Raw genomic sequence first — 18,899 nt, forward strand, 5'->3', positions numbered from 1 at the left:
AGGGCGTCCACCGGGGCCCGGGGAGTCTCTCCCCGGCCTGGCTGGAGGTCCGGGAGCTGGGCCCGGTGCTGGAGCTCCGTCCCGGGGTGCGGGAGCCCCCTGTCCCGCAAGCCAGCCGAGGGTCTGGGCGCTGGGACCGGGTGTCCACCGGGGCCCGGGGAGGCTCTCCCCGGCCTGGCTGGGGGTCCGGAAGCTGGGCCCGGTGCTGGAGCTCCGTCCCGGGGTACGGGAGCCCCCTGTCCCGCAAGCCAGCCGAGGGTCCGGGCGCTGGGGACGGGTGTGCACCGGGGCCCGGGGAGGCTCTCCCCGGCCTGGCTGGGGGTCCGGAAGCTGGTCCCGGGCCCGGTGCTGGAGCTCCGTTCCCGGGGTGCGGGAGCCCCCTGTCCCGCAAGCCAGCCGAGGGTCCGGGCGCTGGGGACAGGGTGTCCACCAGGGCCCGGGGAGGCTCTCCCTGGCCTGGCTAGGGTTCGGAAGCTGGGCCCGGGTCCGGGGCTTGTGCTCCGTCCCAGTGTCCCAGGGAGCGGGAGCCCCCCGTCCTGCAAGCCAGCCGAGGGTCCATGCGCTGGGGAAGGGTGTCCACCGGGGCCCAGGGAGTTTCTCCCCGGCCTGGCTAGGGTTCTGAAGCTGGGACCGGGCCCGGGGCTCTTGCACCGTCCGGCGGGCCCCGGGGTGCGTGAGCCACCCCCGTCCTGCAAGACAGCCGAGGGTCTAGGTGCTGGAGACAGGGGTCCACCGGGGCCCAGGGAGGCTCTCTCCGGCCTGGCTGCTATCAGAAGCAGGGACCGGGCCGGTGTGCAGGAGTGGCTGGCTTTATCTGCTACGCTGACGGAGCGTAGTTTTCTGCCCACCCCTAGTATAAACACCCTTTAATTTGCACACAAATAATCTGAAACCCCCTTATGTTCAAAATTTGTTTTGACTGCTCCTCATCCACTAGCATTGTAATTACTTGATGGTGGATATTCAGCAAATATAAGAACCAGACTATCATATTTGCAGATGTAACAACCAGATAGCTTGATTTGAGGATCATCTTAAAAAGAATTGTCATTGCAAAAAGAAGTAACACAAAGTAATACATGTAGTTAATTGTTTTTTAACTTTTGTGTATCACCCAGTTTGCTACTCTGCCCTTTCAGATTGCTTGTTGCTAGGCAGGAGACAAGTTACACCTTACATCTCAGTATATTTATTTGTATTAGCCTAACAGATGAAACATTTTAAAGATCTAAATTTTGATTGAATTGTTTTTCAATTTTGGAAGCTCACTACTGCCATTATAGAATAAGAACTCTTACTGCCTGAATCAGCCAATTTAATTGGGAAGATCATATATGTATCTCGTGCTGACAAATGGATTGGGTTAATCGTGTTATGAAACATGTTGTAGTTTGCTAGGATAGGTTCTGATTCAGATTATCTGTGATTAGAAGGGCAAAGTTGTGAGTAATGTCCTGTGACTAGCTGGAATGCAAAGCATGATAGGATGAAACTTGCGCCCTGTTGAAAGGTGATGGACAAGTTAAACTCTCATCAAATATATCTGATATTTGAAATATAGCTCCAACGTTCTAGCTTTCACCGTTGGAGAGTACTTCACTAAAAGTGTTCAGAGAGTGTAATGCATCAGCTCAGGGAAGAATGTGTCCTTTAACAGCGGAGTGCAATACAGTCTAGCAGGCTTAAATCCTTAGCATCGATCGTGCCTGCAGCAAATTAATGAGTCTGCTGTTCCGCCAACTTATGGCAAGGACTTCACTAACTACTTCAAGAACTCTACCCGTGTAATTAATGAGCACAGATAATTATAGATCTTATGAGCATACCGTGAAAGTAAATGTACCTTGTTTTTAGCCAGGATTTCTCATGATCTTTTCTGCACGCACTAAGGGTAGCTCTAGCCCCCTAACTCGGATAGCTTCTGCACTGGGTCTATGACTGACTGTGTCTCCTGTTGTTCATTCGCCAGACACCTACACCATTCAAGGTAACTCCCACGGCAGACCCTGCGCCATCCCCTTCAAGTACGACAACCAGTGGTTCTATGGTTGCACCAGCATCGGGCGTGAAGATGGGCACCTATGGTGTGCCACCAGGGTGGATTATGGCAAAGAAGAGAAGTGGGGATTCTGTCCAGTGAGAAGTAAGTACCACCCTGAGGCCATGTTGGGTTCTTGAGCATTCTCTGGGTGTTTTCTCCAAAACTGATTTTGAAGTCTACTTTTGTATGTAAGCATTGGTATTACCAGCTTCTAGAATCTGCTTATATAATACCTGCAACAAACCACAGGTAGAGAAAGCAATAAATATGGGCTGGAAATTGGGAGCCACAATCGCAAATAAAAAGGTGGCACATTTGCACCTACAGAAGTACATCCAGGAACGGCTGCAGATTTACTATTTTTTGGAATCCCATGAACATAAGCAGTAGTACCCCTGAAAAACGGTGCAAGGACTGCTGCCAATGCCATGTGATATTTTTGGGACACTGGAAAGATTGTACATGTAGCACAATTAGGCATTTGGGACAGGCAGCTCTGCTTTTCAGCAGTACATTTTTTCTTGAGTTTTTTCCCCCTTTTGGAAGACCTTTTCTCTGAGAAGAAACAAACCCTTTCTCCAGTAACCCCCCCCCCCTGACGTTTGGGAGTGCCTAGTGACCACTTCTCAACCTGGTAGTGTATTTATCTTAACCCTTTAAACACATCTCTGACTATATCCAGGATGGAAAAATGGATTTGTCTGAGAAGAGTTTCTGAACACCCAAACACTTATGAGTCTGTGGTAACTAACAAACCGTGCCTTGATCACCTCACACCGAGCCCCTGATTATTTAATACTGTATGTAATTGTGGTGTAATTGTGCAGGCACATTCGAAGTCTCCTTTTGTGGAGTGGAGGCCGGTGTAAATGGAACAATTTCCCTATGCATCCATGCTTTATAGCCGAACATGGCCCTGTGAATTAGGCTTTCGGTGTTATGACGTCAGTTGTGATGTAATCAGACGCAGAGAACCACTCCTTTTAAGCATTCTGATCATTTAGTGTTGTTCGTATACAGTGCATGTAACAGCATTGTCAATGGCAGATCTAGATGTGTGCTTGAATTGAATGTGTGCTTGAATTGAAAAATCTTTGTGTGCTGAGCACAATAATATGTTTTGTGTTGTGTTTATGTAATGGTCTGTTATTGTGAGGCAGATTATTTACAATATTGTTAAAGAGGACCGGTGCTTAACACAAGGAAGCACGTCTTGTTGTTTGATGTGCCAAGAGACATTTTATATTTCTAATGATGGCAACTGTTATTTTTGAGGTAAATTTCCAAATGATATTGTAAGAGTAGGAATAGATGTAGAGGTCGATGCATGAAATGAGCAGATTTTGTGGGCCGGCCTTAGCTCACATTAATGTCTTTTGTGCTTCTGTGTATTACGAACGGCTCAGGATATTATTTCTTGCAAACTTTACAGGAAATTTACTCATAAACGTTCTTACAAGTCTAGTGACTTTCATGTGGGAATATATCCTGTCTGCTGCACAAGCTGGTGGAGACTGAAGGAGGAAAGCGATATGCTTGGATTTATTTCAGATCTCTGACGATGTTCCACTTTGGGGACTTGGGAGGTGGCACATTAGATGCCTTGGGGGTGATTATATGGATAAGCAACAGGTGAGAAGAGACAGTGGGCCTTACTTAGATTTTGGCGGATTGGATACTCCATCAAAATGTGACAAAACATCCCATCCCCCATATTCTAAAACCCATAGCCTGTAATGCACTTGTAATACAGTGGGTGGGACATCCGCTACATTTGTGACAGAGAATGACACCCACCAAACTCTAAGTAAGGCCTAGAGTGGTGGTAAACTGAGCTTACTCTGTTGTGGAGAGAGTCAGCAGTGGGTACAATTAGGACGCGCACTAGAGACTGTAATGTTCACTGCCTTTATCATTGACCTTGTAGATGGACCGGAAGCTAATTTGCATCTCCTTTAGGATGGTACTAAGGGTACAACTCTGACTGATGCAAATTGTGAGTGGAAGTTGAGCGCCTGCTGATTACTACAGGAAGCGACCCTATGTGCGTCCAGTCTGAGTTGTACCACTTCAAACGTGGAATTGCATGCTATGTGATGCTATGCGATTACACCAGTCTGCACATCAGAGTTGTGTGCAGTGTTTTCCCACAGTTTGTGGCAGATTTGACCTGCAGAAAATTGCTCGATGAGCTCCCACTTGGCTACAATTTGCTATTAATTTGAAATCTTTTTCAGATGCAAAAGGGAGCCTGCTCCCAAAACAGGATACCCTGGCCCATTGTAAACGGGGACCTATCTTTACTGAATTTGTTACCTCAAATGTCCTGCAAGTGGTTATTGGTTACAGAGCTAGCAAACAAGGTTCAATACAGCCAAGTGCACAGTTGTTCATGTATGGCAACCAAGGGGAGTTGGGAGGAGATACTGGAGGCCAGCAGACATCAGAGGGTCTTCTCGAGTGGGTTAAAGTCAAGTATTTTTTTTAAAATAGATTTTATTAAAGTTTCACATAAATTCAGTACATCATTCAGTGTCCACCAATGCTAGTCCATACTGGACTTGCAATCCTTATCATACAGCAAGTGCCTGTCATCAAAACAATTCCAAAACTTGATCCTCCTCCCCCCTCCCTTCCCTTGTCTGAGTTGCGCCCCATTTCGTTGCCTGTTCCAGGTTGGTAGTTCTGTTCAAGGAGACTCACCTCTGCTGCTTCAAATGGTAGTTAGTAGGCTTTCCTTCTTCCTGTGGCACTGAGGTAAGGGGGATGCATGAGTTTGAGTCGGTTCGTTCATGCACTGTACCAATTTAGGGGGATTGTGGGGCAGGGGAACCCCGCCCGGGACGAGGACGGTACCCATGACTGGGAGTCTGGATTCTTTAAGCAGTCCACCAGTGGCTCCCAAGCTCGGGTTGTGTCCACCAAGCCAATGCCCCACCTACAATCTCTCCATAGTACTTCCCCTTCATAGCTAGCCCGTTTCTCTAGCTCCTTTCGCCAAGTGGCCACTCGGGGATGGAAGGGTGACCTTTGTCTTGGATGTATCAGGGAACCAGCCCAGCAGGCAATGGCCCGGGGAACAAGGCATTTCTTTCTCTATGACCTCTGAAGGGAGTTTCGTTTGTGCATGAATTCCTCTTCTACCTCCCCACATCTCAGGCTGCAGCATCATTCACGCTGAAGTGCCAATTCTGTCGAGAGTGAGCGTAAGAATATAAAAATTAAGCAATTTAAATCTCGAGTTCCTGTAACTTTCGGTATTCTGTCCTGTATTTTTTTCCAGTCAGCCTCGGGGACCGGAATCTCGAGGTCTCCCTTCCATTTGTTGCACAAGGTTTCTGTGGTAGGAGTACATCCCCCTGTATTACTCTATAAAGGGCTGTTACTGCTCTGTAGATGCCAGCAGATGTCACGATGTATTGGCAGGTCTTATGAGGCTGTGGTTCTGTCAGATCCGTAGTCCATTGCTTTTTTGGGGGGTGGGGAGTTTTATGTAGCGCAAACTTGACCCAAAGGTATTGGGTATCAGAGCGCTTTACATGAGCACCAGTTGCATTACACAAGGACACATTCATTTTTGTTAGGCACGGGGAGATTTAAGTGATTTGCCCAGAATCACAGGATGTTGAGCGTCATTGCCGAGACTTGAACCCGGATCCCCAGATTTAAGGTCGACCGCCGTAGCCGTTAGGCTACATCCTCTCCCAATCCTTCTCCTGCTTGCAGAACTCTTTTTTTTTTTTTTTTACTGTACTGTGAAGCAGAAAGTGGCCCAGTGGAAGGTCGAATTCTGTCCTGAACTCCTCAAAAGGGAGGAGCTCTCCGTCCCAATATAGATCTTTCACCTTCGTTGTCCCAGCAGTTGCCCACTCCATCAGTCCTCCCCAGTTTCCCCATGGGACAACACTGTGAACATTGTGATGGGTTAGTCAGGCGAGGAAGAGAGTCTCCGACGCATTTTCCGAAGGCAGTGAGTCCAACACTGGCGCATCACTTGGAATTTCCCGATCTCGTCCTCATGAGGGCTCCCCGTCTTTAAGAGCACCCACTTCAATCTATCCAGTGTTAGGATGAATGGCCCAAGTGCCCGGATTCTGCCTGCTTCCATCCACTGCATGAACCACTGCAGCTGCGCTGCAAAATAGTACGCCTCAAATTCAGGTACAGGTAGCCATCCGTTTATCACCGGGCATTGTAATGTAGTGAGTGCCACTCATTTGTGTTTTAGGCCCCATATAAACCCAGTGGTCAAGGAGTCTAATTCTCGGGACATCCCTCTAGGGATCCATAGAGGCAATACCGTAAAGAATCATGGTAGTGCCACCATTTTGAGGAACGCAACCCTGCCCGCCACTGAGAGGGAGTGCATTTTCCAGAACTCTGTGGTCACTCTCAGCGATTTAATGGCTAGTCCCACATTCTTATCTAGGAGGCCGGCCTGCTCATGAAATATTCTAGTACCCAGGTAAGGTAGACAGCGTGGTTCTCACTGTAGCAGGTCTAACCCCGGTGGAGGGCCCCGGTTCACTTTTGTCCGGAATAGGCTACATTTTTGCCAATTGACCTTTAAACCCGACAGGGCCTCAATCTCTGCCAACCTACCCCTCGCCCCACTCAGGTCATCCATTGTGTTCCTAAGAAAGAGTAATAGATCATCCGCATATAGAGCTATGTGGTAAGGACAATCACCCACTGGTACTTCCTGATACCAATTCTTAGTCTGAGTTGTCTGGCTTCATCGCCAGTGCAAATAGCAGTGGAGACAGGGGGCATCCCTACCTCATTCCTTGGCTTATGCTGTAGCTCCCAGAAATGTTCTGACCTGTACAAACTCTAGCCGTAGGGTGGTTTTATAGCAGTTTGACCCATGTCAAAAATCCCTGCCCCAACTTTGCGCACACTAGTACCCCGTATAAGTAACTCCATTCTAGGCTTTCAAATGGTTTTTCTATATCAACAGCAAATACTTGACTGTGGTCACATGTGGTGGCTTCTAGGAGTGTCAGCAGCCACCTTATATTAAGCGCCATATCACGCCTGATAAATCCCGCTTGGTCCGGGTGCACTAGTTTGGGCATACGTGTCTGGTTGCTAATATTTTGCTTAAGATTGTGTAGTCCGTATTAAGCATTGACACTGGCCGCTATGCCTTGCAATCCGAAGCGGGTTTGTCCGGCATCAGCAACACTGTCACCTCTGCCTCTCTCGTAGATGTAGAAAAGCTTCCTAGACTCTCTAGCCACTTTATGGAGTTCTAAGAGTTTTGGGGCCAATTCCTCCCTGTATTTATCATAAAATTCGACAGGGAGCCCATCGGACCCTGGCGTTGTCCCTCTTGGTAAGTCCTTTATTGCTGCTTGAATTTTCTGTAAGGACATGTCATTCCCCAGAAAAAATAGTAATATATGTGATTTCGATAACCGGAGATCATTAATAAAGACTAATACTTATATTACAGTGGAAAGTACATAATTCAAGTGAGTTTTGCCATGAGAATCGCTTTCACTTCTTTTTTGAAGTAGGCAGTGGAAGGTTTCAGTCTTGTTTCTGTAGGAAAAGCATTCCAAATCCTAGGAGCCATTCCAGAGAAGGTCCGGTTGTACGTTTTCTTCTTGGCAAATCGTTGTGGTTTCAGTAGAAGATTCCTGGAGCTCCTAGAGGACCTATTACCAGCGGAGAGCACCAGTTTCTGAGCTTGATAGCTCGGAATGTTGTGATGTATGGTCTTGTGTGTCATACATGCAATTTTCAAGTGAATTCTAGCTTTGAACGGTAGCCAGTCAAGGGCTCTAAGGTCTGGAGAGATGTGAGTGTTTCTTTTTTAACCTGTGATGAGTCTTCCGGCTGAGTTGATAGCGGCTCTTAGCGGGGCTGTCGATCTGGGGAGGCCGCATAGGGCTACAACCCCATATTCCACTCTTGGGATTACTAGGGCTTGAACTGCTTGTTTGAAGTCGTTTGCTGGCAGGAAGGGTTTCAGTCTTCTTAAGGTGTTCATGTAGAAATGTGCACCTTTTGTGGAGGCGCTGATATGTTTCTGCATCTTTAGGTTTCTGTACAGTGTCACACCCAATGATTTTGCTGATTCGACAATGAGTGGTTGTCCTTTGAGTGCTGTTAGGTGCTTCATTCAGTCAAGGATGTTGGACGATTTGTTGGGGGGGCGATTAAGAGGAATTCCGTTTTGAGGGAGTTTAGTCTCAAATGGTTTTCAGCCAACCATGCTTGAGTTTTTTGTAGCGTTGAGTTGAGAGATTTGATATCCTCAAGTGAGTGGATCTTGATGTAGAGTTGAGTGTCGTCTGCATACATGTGAAAACAGACATTGGAGAGACTGAGAAGTTTGGTGAGAGTCTCCATGAAGAGGTTGGAAAGTGTGGGTGAAAGGCAAGAGCCTTGCGGTACTCCTAACGTGACTGGGACGGGGTTAGACAAGGATTGATTGACCTTGACTCTTTGAGATCTATTTTGGAGGAAAGAGTTAAACCATGAAAGCATGGATCCAGATAGTCCCATTCTGTGCTTTAGGAACTCTAGCAGGTTATCGTGTTTGACGGTGTCAAATGCCGATGAAAGGTCAAGTAAGAAAAGTAAGCAGGCTTCGTTTGGTCAAGGATTTTTAGTGCGTCGTCTATTATGTGGGTCATGGCTGATTCTGTACTGTGACCTGCCCGGAAGCCTGATTGGTATTGGTTGAGCAGGTTGAATTGTTCAATGTGATTGATAAGCTGCATGTGAACACATTTTTCTAAGAGCTTGGCTAGGGTGGAGATGTTGGATATCTATCAATCCCCATCTAGTCTGCCAATCTGGAAAATGCCCGAGCCGTCCAAGTGACGTGTGCATCCTGCAAAGGAGGATACGATCAATCAAGTTGGTGTTCTGTCCCACAGTTGAAGTCTCCTCCCATCAGCGTCGAATGAAAATGAAAGGGGGCCAATGGCCTAAATAAATCAGCCAAGAGTGTCCCTTGGTCGACATTCGCGGCATATATATATATTAAGGAGTGCTATGTCACGACCCTACAATTGACCTGTCATGGCTACATACCTTCCGTTCTGGTCTATCATATGCCCTGTGGGTTGGAAGGGTATCCCTTCTTGAACCCAAATAAATGTGCTGAATAAGTGGTGAAATAAGCTTGACCCCTCCATCGCCTCTGTAATTCTGCTTCCTCTTTAGCTGTTAAGTTGAGTCTCTTGTAAGAGCACAATCTGTACATCTCTCCTATTTGAGTAGGAAAAGACTTTATACCGTTTCGTCATCGTGTGTATCCCCCTAATCTTCCAGGAGAGCATTTTATAATTCATCGGTATACCCAATCCCTCCATAGTGTAACCCCTCAGGCAGCCTCCCTCTCCGATGCGCGCTCACCACCCTTCAGCAACCCCAAGGAACAAACCCTCCTAACAGGATTCCATTGGGCGCAACTCTCACATGCAAGCATCAATAAACTTTTATCCCAACTCCCACATCCCAGGACAAATGACTCTATTTAAACCTGCAAGCTTCTTGCATTCATCTCAGGAGTACTCATGTGTAACTGTGTAAGGGGGTAGGGCTATTCCATGCCCCACAGCCAAATTCACCCACCCAACAATCTGTGTTGGGAATATGTTCCCCAGCTCAGGGAAGGGCAGTCATGCACTCCTCTCTCCCCCACCACAACATCCTTCTACTGCACCACCTCAGGCTTGAGTTACCATTCGCTGAGCACCTCCTATAATTTTGCCGGATGTCTCCAGAGTGACTTTAGGCAGATTCACACTCGAAGCTGCAGATGCCATGGACCCATGATCTGAGTCTTGGTGTCTGGTCTCCTCTTCTTCCACTGACGAGGGCCCTTTCTGCTTCTGCTCAGGAAGGCCACCACCTCCATGGCCCTCTGCCGCTTCTGTTGAACTTCTTCCAAGGTAGTGACTGCTGTGTTGCTGCGCCTGAATCTGCGTTTTGATTGAGACCTTCGAGGGCACACACTGCGTGAACTTTGATTGGAACCAGGTTGTTGGTGGTGATCCAACCAATTCCACACCTCCTGCGGGGCCTGGAAGAACTGTGTGCCTTCTTCTGTGGCCACTCTCAATTTGGCTGGGAAAACCATTGCATACTTTATGCCCTGTTGTCTGAGATTTTCCTTTGCATCAAGGAAGGACGATCTTTGTCTTGCACTTCTCTTGAGAAGTCCAGATAAATCCTGATTGTACTGTTATCCGCAATAAGGTCTCCTTTGTGTCTGGCCTGGCCTGGTTTAAGACATGTTCACCATCTTTGAAGTACAACAAGCATCCTACCACCGGGCGTGGTGGGGCCCATGGGAGCGGTAGTCTCACTGGCATTCAGTGCGCCCTCTCTAGGGCAAAGAATGAGGAGAGACCTTCTTCCGCCACCTCCTTTCGAAGCCATTTTGATAGATACTTCACCATGTTGATCCCTTCAATGTGCTCAGGCAAACCTATGGCACAAATGTTATTTTGACTTGATCAATTTTCAGAATCCTCCACTCTAAACTCCAGGGTCCTACATGGCCTCCAGTACACTAACCCACTTGGTCACTGTCATCAAGACCGGCAGTAAGCCTGCTATGTCTCTTTCGGTTGTGGTAACCCGCTTAGCTAAGCGGTAATGATCATCTCGCAATATTCCCAGATCCGTCACCAGAGTGTCTATTTTAGTCTCTAGTGCCTCACGAGAGGCCTTTATGGCTTGCGCGATATCTTGCAGGGTGGGGATCACTGGGGGTACCAATTTCCCAGTTCTGTCGTCCTCCTCTGGCTTATTGTTCATGTTTCCTGGTCCCTCTTCCTGTCAGATTTCCTCATCTCAACCGGCGATGCTCCCTGATCGCTGGGCTGTAACCTAGTGTCTTTGCTAATACCAGGACATTCAGTATAAAAGTTTCAATGTCAGACTGGTTGTCTTCTATGAGAGTTGGTCCATTCAGGTTGCCGTCAATGAGATACACCTACCTCCGTGAGGCAGGGGCATGCTCTCTTTCCATCCCCCTCCAACCCAGTCTCCATGTGGACTAACAGGGGGCTGCCACCGAGGTGTCTCTGTAAGAACCAGTAAGGTTGAGTTGTCGGTTGTTCCTTTTGCAACCCTGCCTGGAGTTTGTGCCAGTTCTTAGACGATCAATGAACTCCCGGCTCCGCTGGGGTTTCAGTCTACCACTCTGTCCCTACCCAGCGCTGATGGCCCACTAATGCCCTCCTGCTAGATCCCCATCCTCCGCGTGGACTATTGTGGGTTAGAGTCTCAGAGACTAGATCTTACAACCAGCCTGGCCCCTGTTTTGGGCCGTCCAGTTCATGGGTACTATATGTTAACCAGCTGTCCCCTCACTCATGGGCTTGATTCTCTTTCGCCAGTGCGCCCCACTGTTGTATGGCAGTCTGTCACAGGGGTGTGAGAAAGTGCCATCTTTCTTGCATGGTATGCCCCCACTTTTTGCTAAATTGCTGAATGTACTTCGATTGAGTGTACCCTGGGTTCCTGCCAATCAGGTGCCCAGGGCCTATGTTCCTTCCTTAAACCACACAAACTCCAAATTGGCAAACCCTAGCCACATGTCAGCCCCTAGTAAATGGTACCCTAGGTACCCAGGGCCTTGTGGCCAGGGAAGGCCTCTAAGGGCTGCAGCACTCATTGTGCCACCCTCAGAGGCCCTGTACCCTTACACACACACTGCCCTTGCAGGCTGAGTGTCTGGGTGCAGGACAAAACAAAGAGTCGACATGGCACACATCACGGTGTACCATGCCCATCACCTACACTGCCAAGGCATATGTCAGCCACCCCTCTAGCTGGGTGCATTACGCCTATGGTGTGGGCACAGGAGCAGGAGCCCTGTGCCCCTACAGTACCCGGGTCCATTCCTGGGCACTGTAAGTGCAGTGCTGTCATTTAAGAGTACATGGTGCTGAGAGCTTGTCAAACAAGAGCTCCACAGCACCATATTGGCAACACTGAAGCCTGGGAAGTTTGGTATCAAACTTCTCAGCACATTGAACCCACACTGATGCCAGTGTAGGATTTAATGTACTAAGCACCCCAGAGGGCATCTTAGAGATGCCCCCTTACAGCTAACTTACAATCCACGTCTGCTCTGAGGCTGCCCAGGCTGCCACACAGCAGACACGTTGCTGGACCCCTGGGTGGGAGAGCCCCTGCTCTCCCGGGCCTGCAACAATGCACATCCTGAGTGAGGTGAGAAATCTCCTCCCCCAGGATGAGCAAAGGGAAGCTTCAAAGGCATGCCGCCATTTGGAGTTTCCCCAGGCCACTGCAACCCCCCACTCTGGCGGGAAGCTTGGCCGGAAACCCCATACAAGGACAGGGGATGTGCCAGCCTGCCCACCCCACCCCTCAGGTGGGGGAGGCGAGGTGAAGCACATCTCCGGGCTCTCGCCATCTTGAAGATGGGAGGCCCTACCCTATCAGGATTAGGCTACTGCCCCCCTCCCACAGGAGAGAGGCAGGATAGGGGGTGTACCCACCCCAGGACAAGGAACCATTGGTCCCTGGCCTTCACCTACCTGTAACGCCCCTAAATCTAGTATTTAGGGGCCCCCTGAACCTTCCTTCCTCAGATTCCAGATAGAAAATTACAAGAAGAGCAAGAAGAACAGAGACCTGCCCTGCAGCTGCTAAAAAGAGAAGAAGACACCAACTGCTTAGGCCCCAGCCCTACCGGCCTGTCGACTCTCGAACCTGCACCAGCGCGGCATCTCTCGTGGCCAGCAACCTCACCAACCCCGGAGGACCTGGCTACCTTTTGGCTCTAAGCCCCTGGGACTCCCATGAGTAGAGGCTCTACTCAAGAAACCTATTTTTAACCCCTGGCAGCAGCCCGGAACCGCGGACCCAACACACTCTGCACCAGCCAAGCCTGGCCAGTGCCGGAGTGGACAAAGACCCTGAGGACGACCCCACGGCGAATGTGACCCCGAGTCCGGCACCCAAGGACCCCCCTCGACATCCCGGAGGAAGCCTGCAACCTCAGAACCAAGTGCCACCCCAACCGCGATCAACCAGAGGGTAAGATTCCCGACGTCAAAAGGCACCCCTGCACCCGGCGCCCTGCGGCCCCCTGTGCCCAATCCCGGGGTACCCACCTAACCTACAACTACCCAACTTACCTCTCGAAGTGGTGGTGGCACCTGAAACATCCTCGTCCCCGAGCCTGCAGCCTTTTTCCAAACCGGAACATTCCCATTGATTTCCATTGAGCGCCCGAAGGCTCAAAAGCACCCTGCACCCAGCCGCCCGAGTGGCCCTGGCAGTGCCCTCTCTACACTAACCTACTTCCCCACTTGCCCTGAGTAAGTGACCAGGAGCCCAGCTCCCACAGCCGCGTGGCTTGCCAGACAGCAGCCACCAACAAAGGCCCCCCTATCCCTCATAGGATAACATTGGGCCTAACTCTCTCTGCACCCGGCCGTCCTGAAACCGCTGAGGGTGAACCAACTGTACCTACCTAACACTGGGGGACCCCTGAGTCCATGCCCGGAATTTCAACTCTGCCAGTCGAGTACTTACCCTTAAACCGCTAACTTCATTTTCCTCATAGGGTAACATTGACTGGCTTTTTCTTCAAAAATCTTCTAAGTGTGAACTTTTCAAAACTGCAAAAATTCACCAAAAATCAGCCAAGTGACAAAAACGAATTTACTCACCTGCTCCTAGGTGAGCTCCCAGTGCTGGATCTTGGTGCCCAGCCCTGACCCTGAAAAGTGTTCACAACTATACTTACCTCTAACTCATTTTTCTCCCATAGGAAACCATGGTCTGCTTTTCTGTGAAATTTCTTCTAAGTGTCTATTTTAGCAAATTTGAAATATTCTTTTAAAATCGTACCATTTCTGCAAACGAAATTACTTACCTGCTTTTGATAAGGACCCCAGTCCTGGGTCTAGGTACCCAGTCCTGGATTACTAAAGTAACGATAAAGTACTCTACCTGCAATTTGAATTTCTTGCCATAGAGATCCATTGAATGTTTTCTTTGAAATATTTTCTAAGTGCTAACTGTTGAAATAGCTAAATATTATTTAAAAATCATTACAGTTATTAAGTCGACTTTCATCACTTGATTCTGAATACTGACCCCAGGCTGGTTCTAGGAGCCAGACCTGGAATTCCAAAAGTAATCTGAAAAGTAATTTATTACAAATAACCTGAATTTACCATTGAGCTCAATGCATTGTTATGTTTAGGAAATAGGATTGTTTATTGCAACCAACTGTGACTGTTTACACAAATTTATTGCTTAAGACAAAAGTATTTATATTCAACCTCTCATTCTGAGAAAGTATATTTTTACCCCCTTTGTGGTTCTAAAAATAAAACAAGCATATATTTTATATATATAAACCATTGGCCTAGAGTTCAGTTATTGAGTGTGTGAAACCATTTGCTGACTGAGTGTGTACAATAAATGCTTTACACTGTCCTCTGGTACTGCCTTACTGCTCGACCAAGCTACCACTTTTGAGAGTAAGGTCATACCTAACTTTGACCTCTATCAGCCTCTGGGGGACTGTGGACTCTGTACACCCTGTACCTATTAGGGAACAGTATATACAGAACCACTTTCTCACAAGGGGCACCTGAGCCCTCTCCCAGGGAAGTGCTCCTTTGTGGGTGCTGATGCTTCTTTCAATAAGCATGGTCACCCAGCATCTGTGGTAGTCCATTGTCGCTCCTCTCCTTGATGCCACGAAGTTCTCAATTCAGATTTCTTCGTGCTGGTTAAGGCGACCTCCAGTCCGCATACAGTGCAGCACCTGTCTCCCTGCCAGCCACAATCCGTAGTCCCGCAGCGGCCCTGTGTACTCTGTGTCTCGCTGTTCTGGGTCTCTGCTCTATGGCCCTGCGCTGGGCCATTTGGTCAGTCCCCAATGCTGCACCATAGTGCGGGCCTCGGGCTATTACTGTTCCACCCCTTGTCTGCGTCTCTTCGTGGCTCCCACTTCAGTTAGTTGCTGCCGCCATTTTGGGCCTTCCGCCACGCAGCTCTCTCTCTGAGCTGTGGCAGTCGCCGATCCATCCCAAACGCCAGACAGCTCGACTCGTCAAGGTGCAGCAGGGAGGGCCTTACATTTAGCACCCCCTGAGTCGGCTAGTAGTGTCAAGATGTAAAGTGATGAAAATCTACTTGGGCGGAAGCACCGCTTCGTGCTTCCTACGCCCTCGGCGTCAAGCCTCCTCCCCCTTAAAGTCAGGTCTTTTGGGTGTTTGCATGCCCTGCTACTCGCTGGTGCAATGTCGTACTGTCTTCTGGCTGACGCTACATATATGTTTATGCCTCCATGAGCAGAATGCTGAAAAAAGCTGACATTCATCGCCATTTTGGAGGCCTCGGGGAGGAGTAATAAAGTGAAAAATTAATAAGTGGAAATAATGTTGAGGAGTTGAGCTTTTTCCAGCAGAGCGTATTTTCTGGGACAGATGGTCATGAGATGAGATCTGTGAACTCTAGGGGGTAGGAGAAGGGGAACTAAAAGCTTGTCTAGCCCGTCCCCCTACCATGCAGGCAGGTATTTAAGTTCTATATGACCCCAACAATATTTCGTTGACCTTTTGATGACAGACATGAATAAGTATAATTACAGCAAATATTTGGTGCTGAAGGGTAGATGATCTGAGTTATTGATGGTTATGAACTGTTTTGATAATTGTGTGGTAAGGACATGATGTAGAATTGTGTTCTCTCTGTCAACCTCTGGTGCCTTGAATAGTGGCACTATCAAAGTCCTTTCTCTCCACAGTGCTGTTTTCTCGCTCTCTCTCTCCCCCTATCACTTTCACCAATGCTTATCTTTGTCTTGTCAAACAGCAGTAAATCATTACAGATCTACTGATGTTCGCACAATGGTGGTGTCAGTGCTTAAATTGTTAAAAAACATAAGTGCCAGGGCTCTCGCGAGGAGGCCACTGCAGCCTGCACCACGCATTGCCCCTGCCATGCTGCCAATTATAGTAACAACACAACTACTAACCATCACACTCCTGTAAGTGTGACAATTCTTGCTATTCCAGGCCCCCAAACCTATAAGAATGGGTTAGGTGGCAGGTAATAGTCATTTGTAATGTGTAGTGAGTTAATAAGTGACTGTTGTGGTAATCCCAGACCGCGACCCCTTCTGCCAAATCGTCACAAACGCCAGTGTTCGCAATCAAGTGCTGGTGCCGAGCACCGGAAAACACCTGCTCAAATTAAGTGCTGGGTGCCGTCCAGAACCTCGGTTCAGGAAGGACTTCATATCTAGGCTAACTATAAACCTAACAGCTGGATCTGGAAGAGCCGAGTGCATGTGATCTTGTAGCTTTTTGGTCACCTTTCCTAAACCACCCACTCCCTTCTCTTCAAATGGCCTTGAGTGTTGTGGGGTCAAGGTTTAATAACGGAGGTGATGGGCCTAACGTCTGAGCAATCACCTTAAAAACTGGGGAGCCAGGTTCGAGTCCCTGCGTTGGTTCCACACCCTGTTAATCTGGGCAAATCACTCCATTTCCTCGTGCATTAAAAAAAATCGGACTTGGTGTAAAATAATCATGTGCTCATGCAAAGCAATCTGATGTCTTTGGGAGACGTTCATGCAATATGAAACTAAAAAAAATAATTACTGTCTCATTTTTGTGACAGAGAAGACCTACTCCCGCTCCCATCCCATATTCCCAGCTCCTATCTGCAGTAGGTATGCAGGAAAAACCCAAATGCTGACAATGCCCAGATGAGACTCTTTTCCAGAAACCCCCAGCAGTGGTCTGATGTTTCCTGTTGGTGCAATCTATTAAATAATGAAAGCTAATCTTTGCTTCATACCTCTGTATTCTACAGCAATGCGGGTGCTGTGCAGCATTGTTGATTTTTTTTTTAAACACTGTCAGCACTGGTCCAGCGTTGACCGCATCATATCACTTTAAAAAAAACAGTTTTAGCCATGCTGCACAGCAGCCACGCCGCTGTACATCATGGCTAAAAAAACATTGACAAATCCAGTATATCTCACGTAAGTAACCCTATTCTCTTTACCAATGTTTGTTTGTAATATTTCTGTTATTGTGTAAAATTATGCTGGTACATATGGCAAAGATATGGGCTTACAACTGACAATTCACCAACAGAAATTGGGTGGAAAGTACGGAATAGTCCAGTAGCGGGCAACTAGACCCTGTGCTGCATCAATTCGAAGCCATGCACTATAAACCAATCCTTGACCTCGCTGCTGAGATTGCAAACTTAGAGAAGACGTTGTCTCAAGATTATGGATGCCTCTGTGAACAGCACTGCCAAGTCCATTGCCTAAAATAGTGGGTACGTTTGTGAGCTCAACCACCACAGCAACAAGATATTAATTTTTGTAACAGGAAAAGCCCCTGTTCAAAGTTTCAACAGCCACGGGCCATACAGCTTCACCCATGAACAGCTACATCAAATACCATTCTGCAATGGAGGACATTTTGTCACCCTATTACTCGGAATTGGTCTGTTTATAAATACACAGTTTCTGCAAGCTATCCAGGGAACAAAGTTACAAAGTATTTTTCCGAAGATCACGACACGTGGTTTTTCTTATTGCTCTGCAAATTATGATTTCATAACCTCCATATTATTTCCTGGCTGTTTTTGCATTTTTTGTCCCCTTCTGATCATTATCATACATTATCAAGTGTGTTGTCTATGGATTTACCATGCGTTGCCTACTGTATTCAAACTTTAAGTACGCCAAATGTATGAAAATCAATTGCGTATGATTGCAGTATTTAAATAAACGGCATTAAAAGGAGATTTTTTCTTCCCTCGTTAGATATACAGTCATCATGCTAATAAACATGCATTATTTATTTAGATACCAGCTGCTTCGGTTTCTGCCAGAAATCCTAGCCTTTAGAAGTCAATTATACTAGACTTGGACAACACTGGAAGCTCACTGTAGAATGCCTTATGCCAATTACAATTGCTTCCAGATTGTCCACATTCAGCTCCACAAATGCATAAGAAAAAGTTTCAATTTCTTTATTTTTTTCTTTCTGGCGGGTGGGTGTGGGCAAGACGGACAACTGCTTTTTTGTTTTGGAAGGTGAGGCAGAAGGTAACACAGACAATGAGGGTGCAGGTGGGAGGGATGAATCAACACAGACAATGGGACAGAGGGGAAGAAGCAACTAGAGCACAAGGGTGAGATGGGAAGAAGTAGCAGGATCACTGGGAAGGGACGGTAAAAAGCAACCGGGAAATTGAATAAGCAGCACGGAGCAGAGGGTGGGAGCAGAAGAAGCAACATGGATAATGGTTATACAGCAGACAGACACTAATCAAGCTAAATAAATCAGTAGTTGGTCCGTGCTCCACATGAATAAAGAGAAAGTGAAGCTGGGATGCACTGGCCAATTAAGTGGCAGCGTGAAGAGTGACATTGCAGCCAACAAATGGTAAGCAGTGTGAGGGCTTCAAGCCATTTAAAGCAAACAGTACCTGTTACAGCGACAGGACATGCACTATCTGCAGGCGAGACCTAGAAGGTAGTAAAGAGAGAAGGAGTAAGTTGAAAAATATAGGAAAACACTGTCAAACTCAGAAATCATGTAAAAAATAAAAGGAGCCTGCACGAGTACTATGAAGAGACAAGAAGTGTAGGGTAGTGTAAGAAAAATCCATGAGGTGGAATCAAAACTATGCAGCCTTGGTATTCACCATCCCATCACATATGGCAGCACTGACTGCATGCTCCTGAGAAAGCCTTCGGCCCCAGACTTATTTTATGTATTTATACAAATTAAGCCCAGAAAAATTGAATATACAACATGCCATCCTTTCCGCATTACCTTGGCTTCTGACACAGCATGTGGTTAGA

The 18,899-nt window shown here is 47.6% G+C and overlaps 1 protein-coding gene across 1 annotated transcript in view; it reads left to right on the forward strand.

The window, feature by feature from the left end:
• The window catches only part of LOC146870357 (C-type mannose receptor 2-like), a 937,589-nt gene that overhangs the window by 268,096 nt on the left and 650,594 nt on the right, over window positions 1-18,899 (forward strand). Inside the window, 1 exon segment of the mRNA XM_085640508.1 lies at window positions 1,970-2,143. Coding sequence (XP_085496634.1) covers window positions 1,970-2,143 — 174 coding nt within the window.

The sequence above is a fragment of the Triturus cristatus genome, chromosome 1_1 (assembly GCF_964204655.1).
Source record: "Triturus cristatus chromosome 1_1, aTriCri1.1, whole genome shotgun sequence".
NCBI classification, from domain to species: domain Eukaryota; kingdom Metazoa; phylum Chordata; class Amphibia; order Caudata; family Salamandridae; genus Triturus; species Triturus cristatus.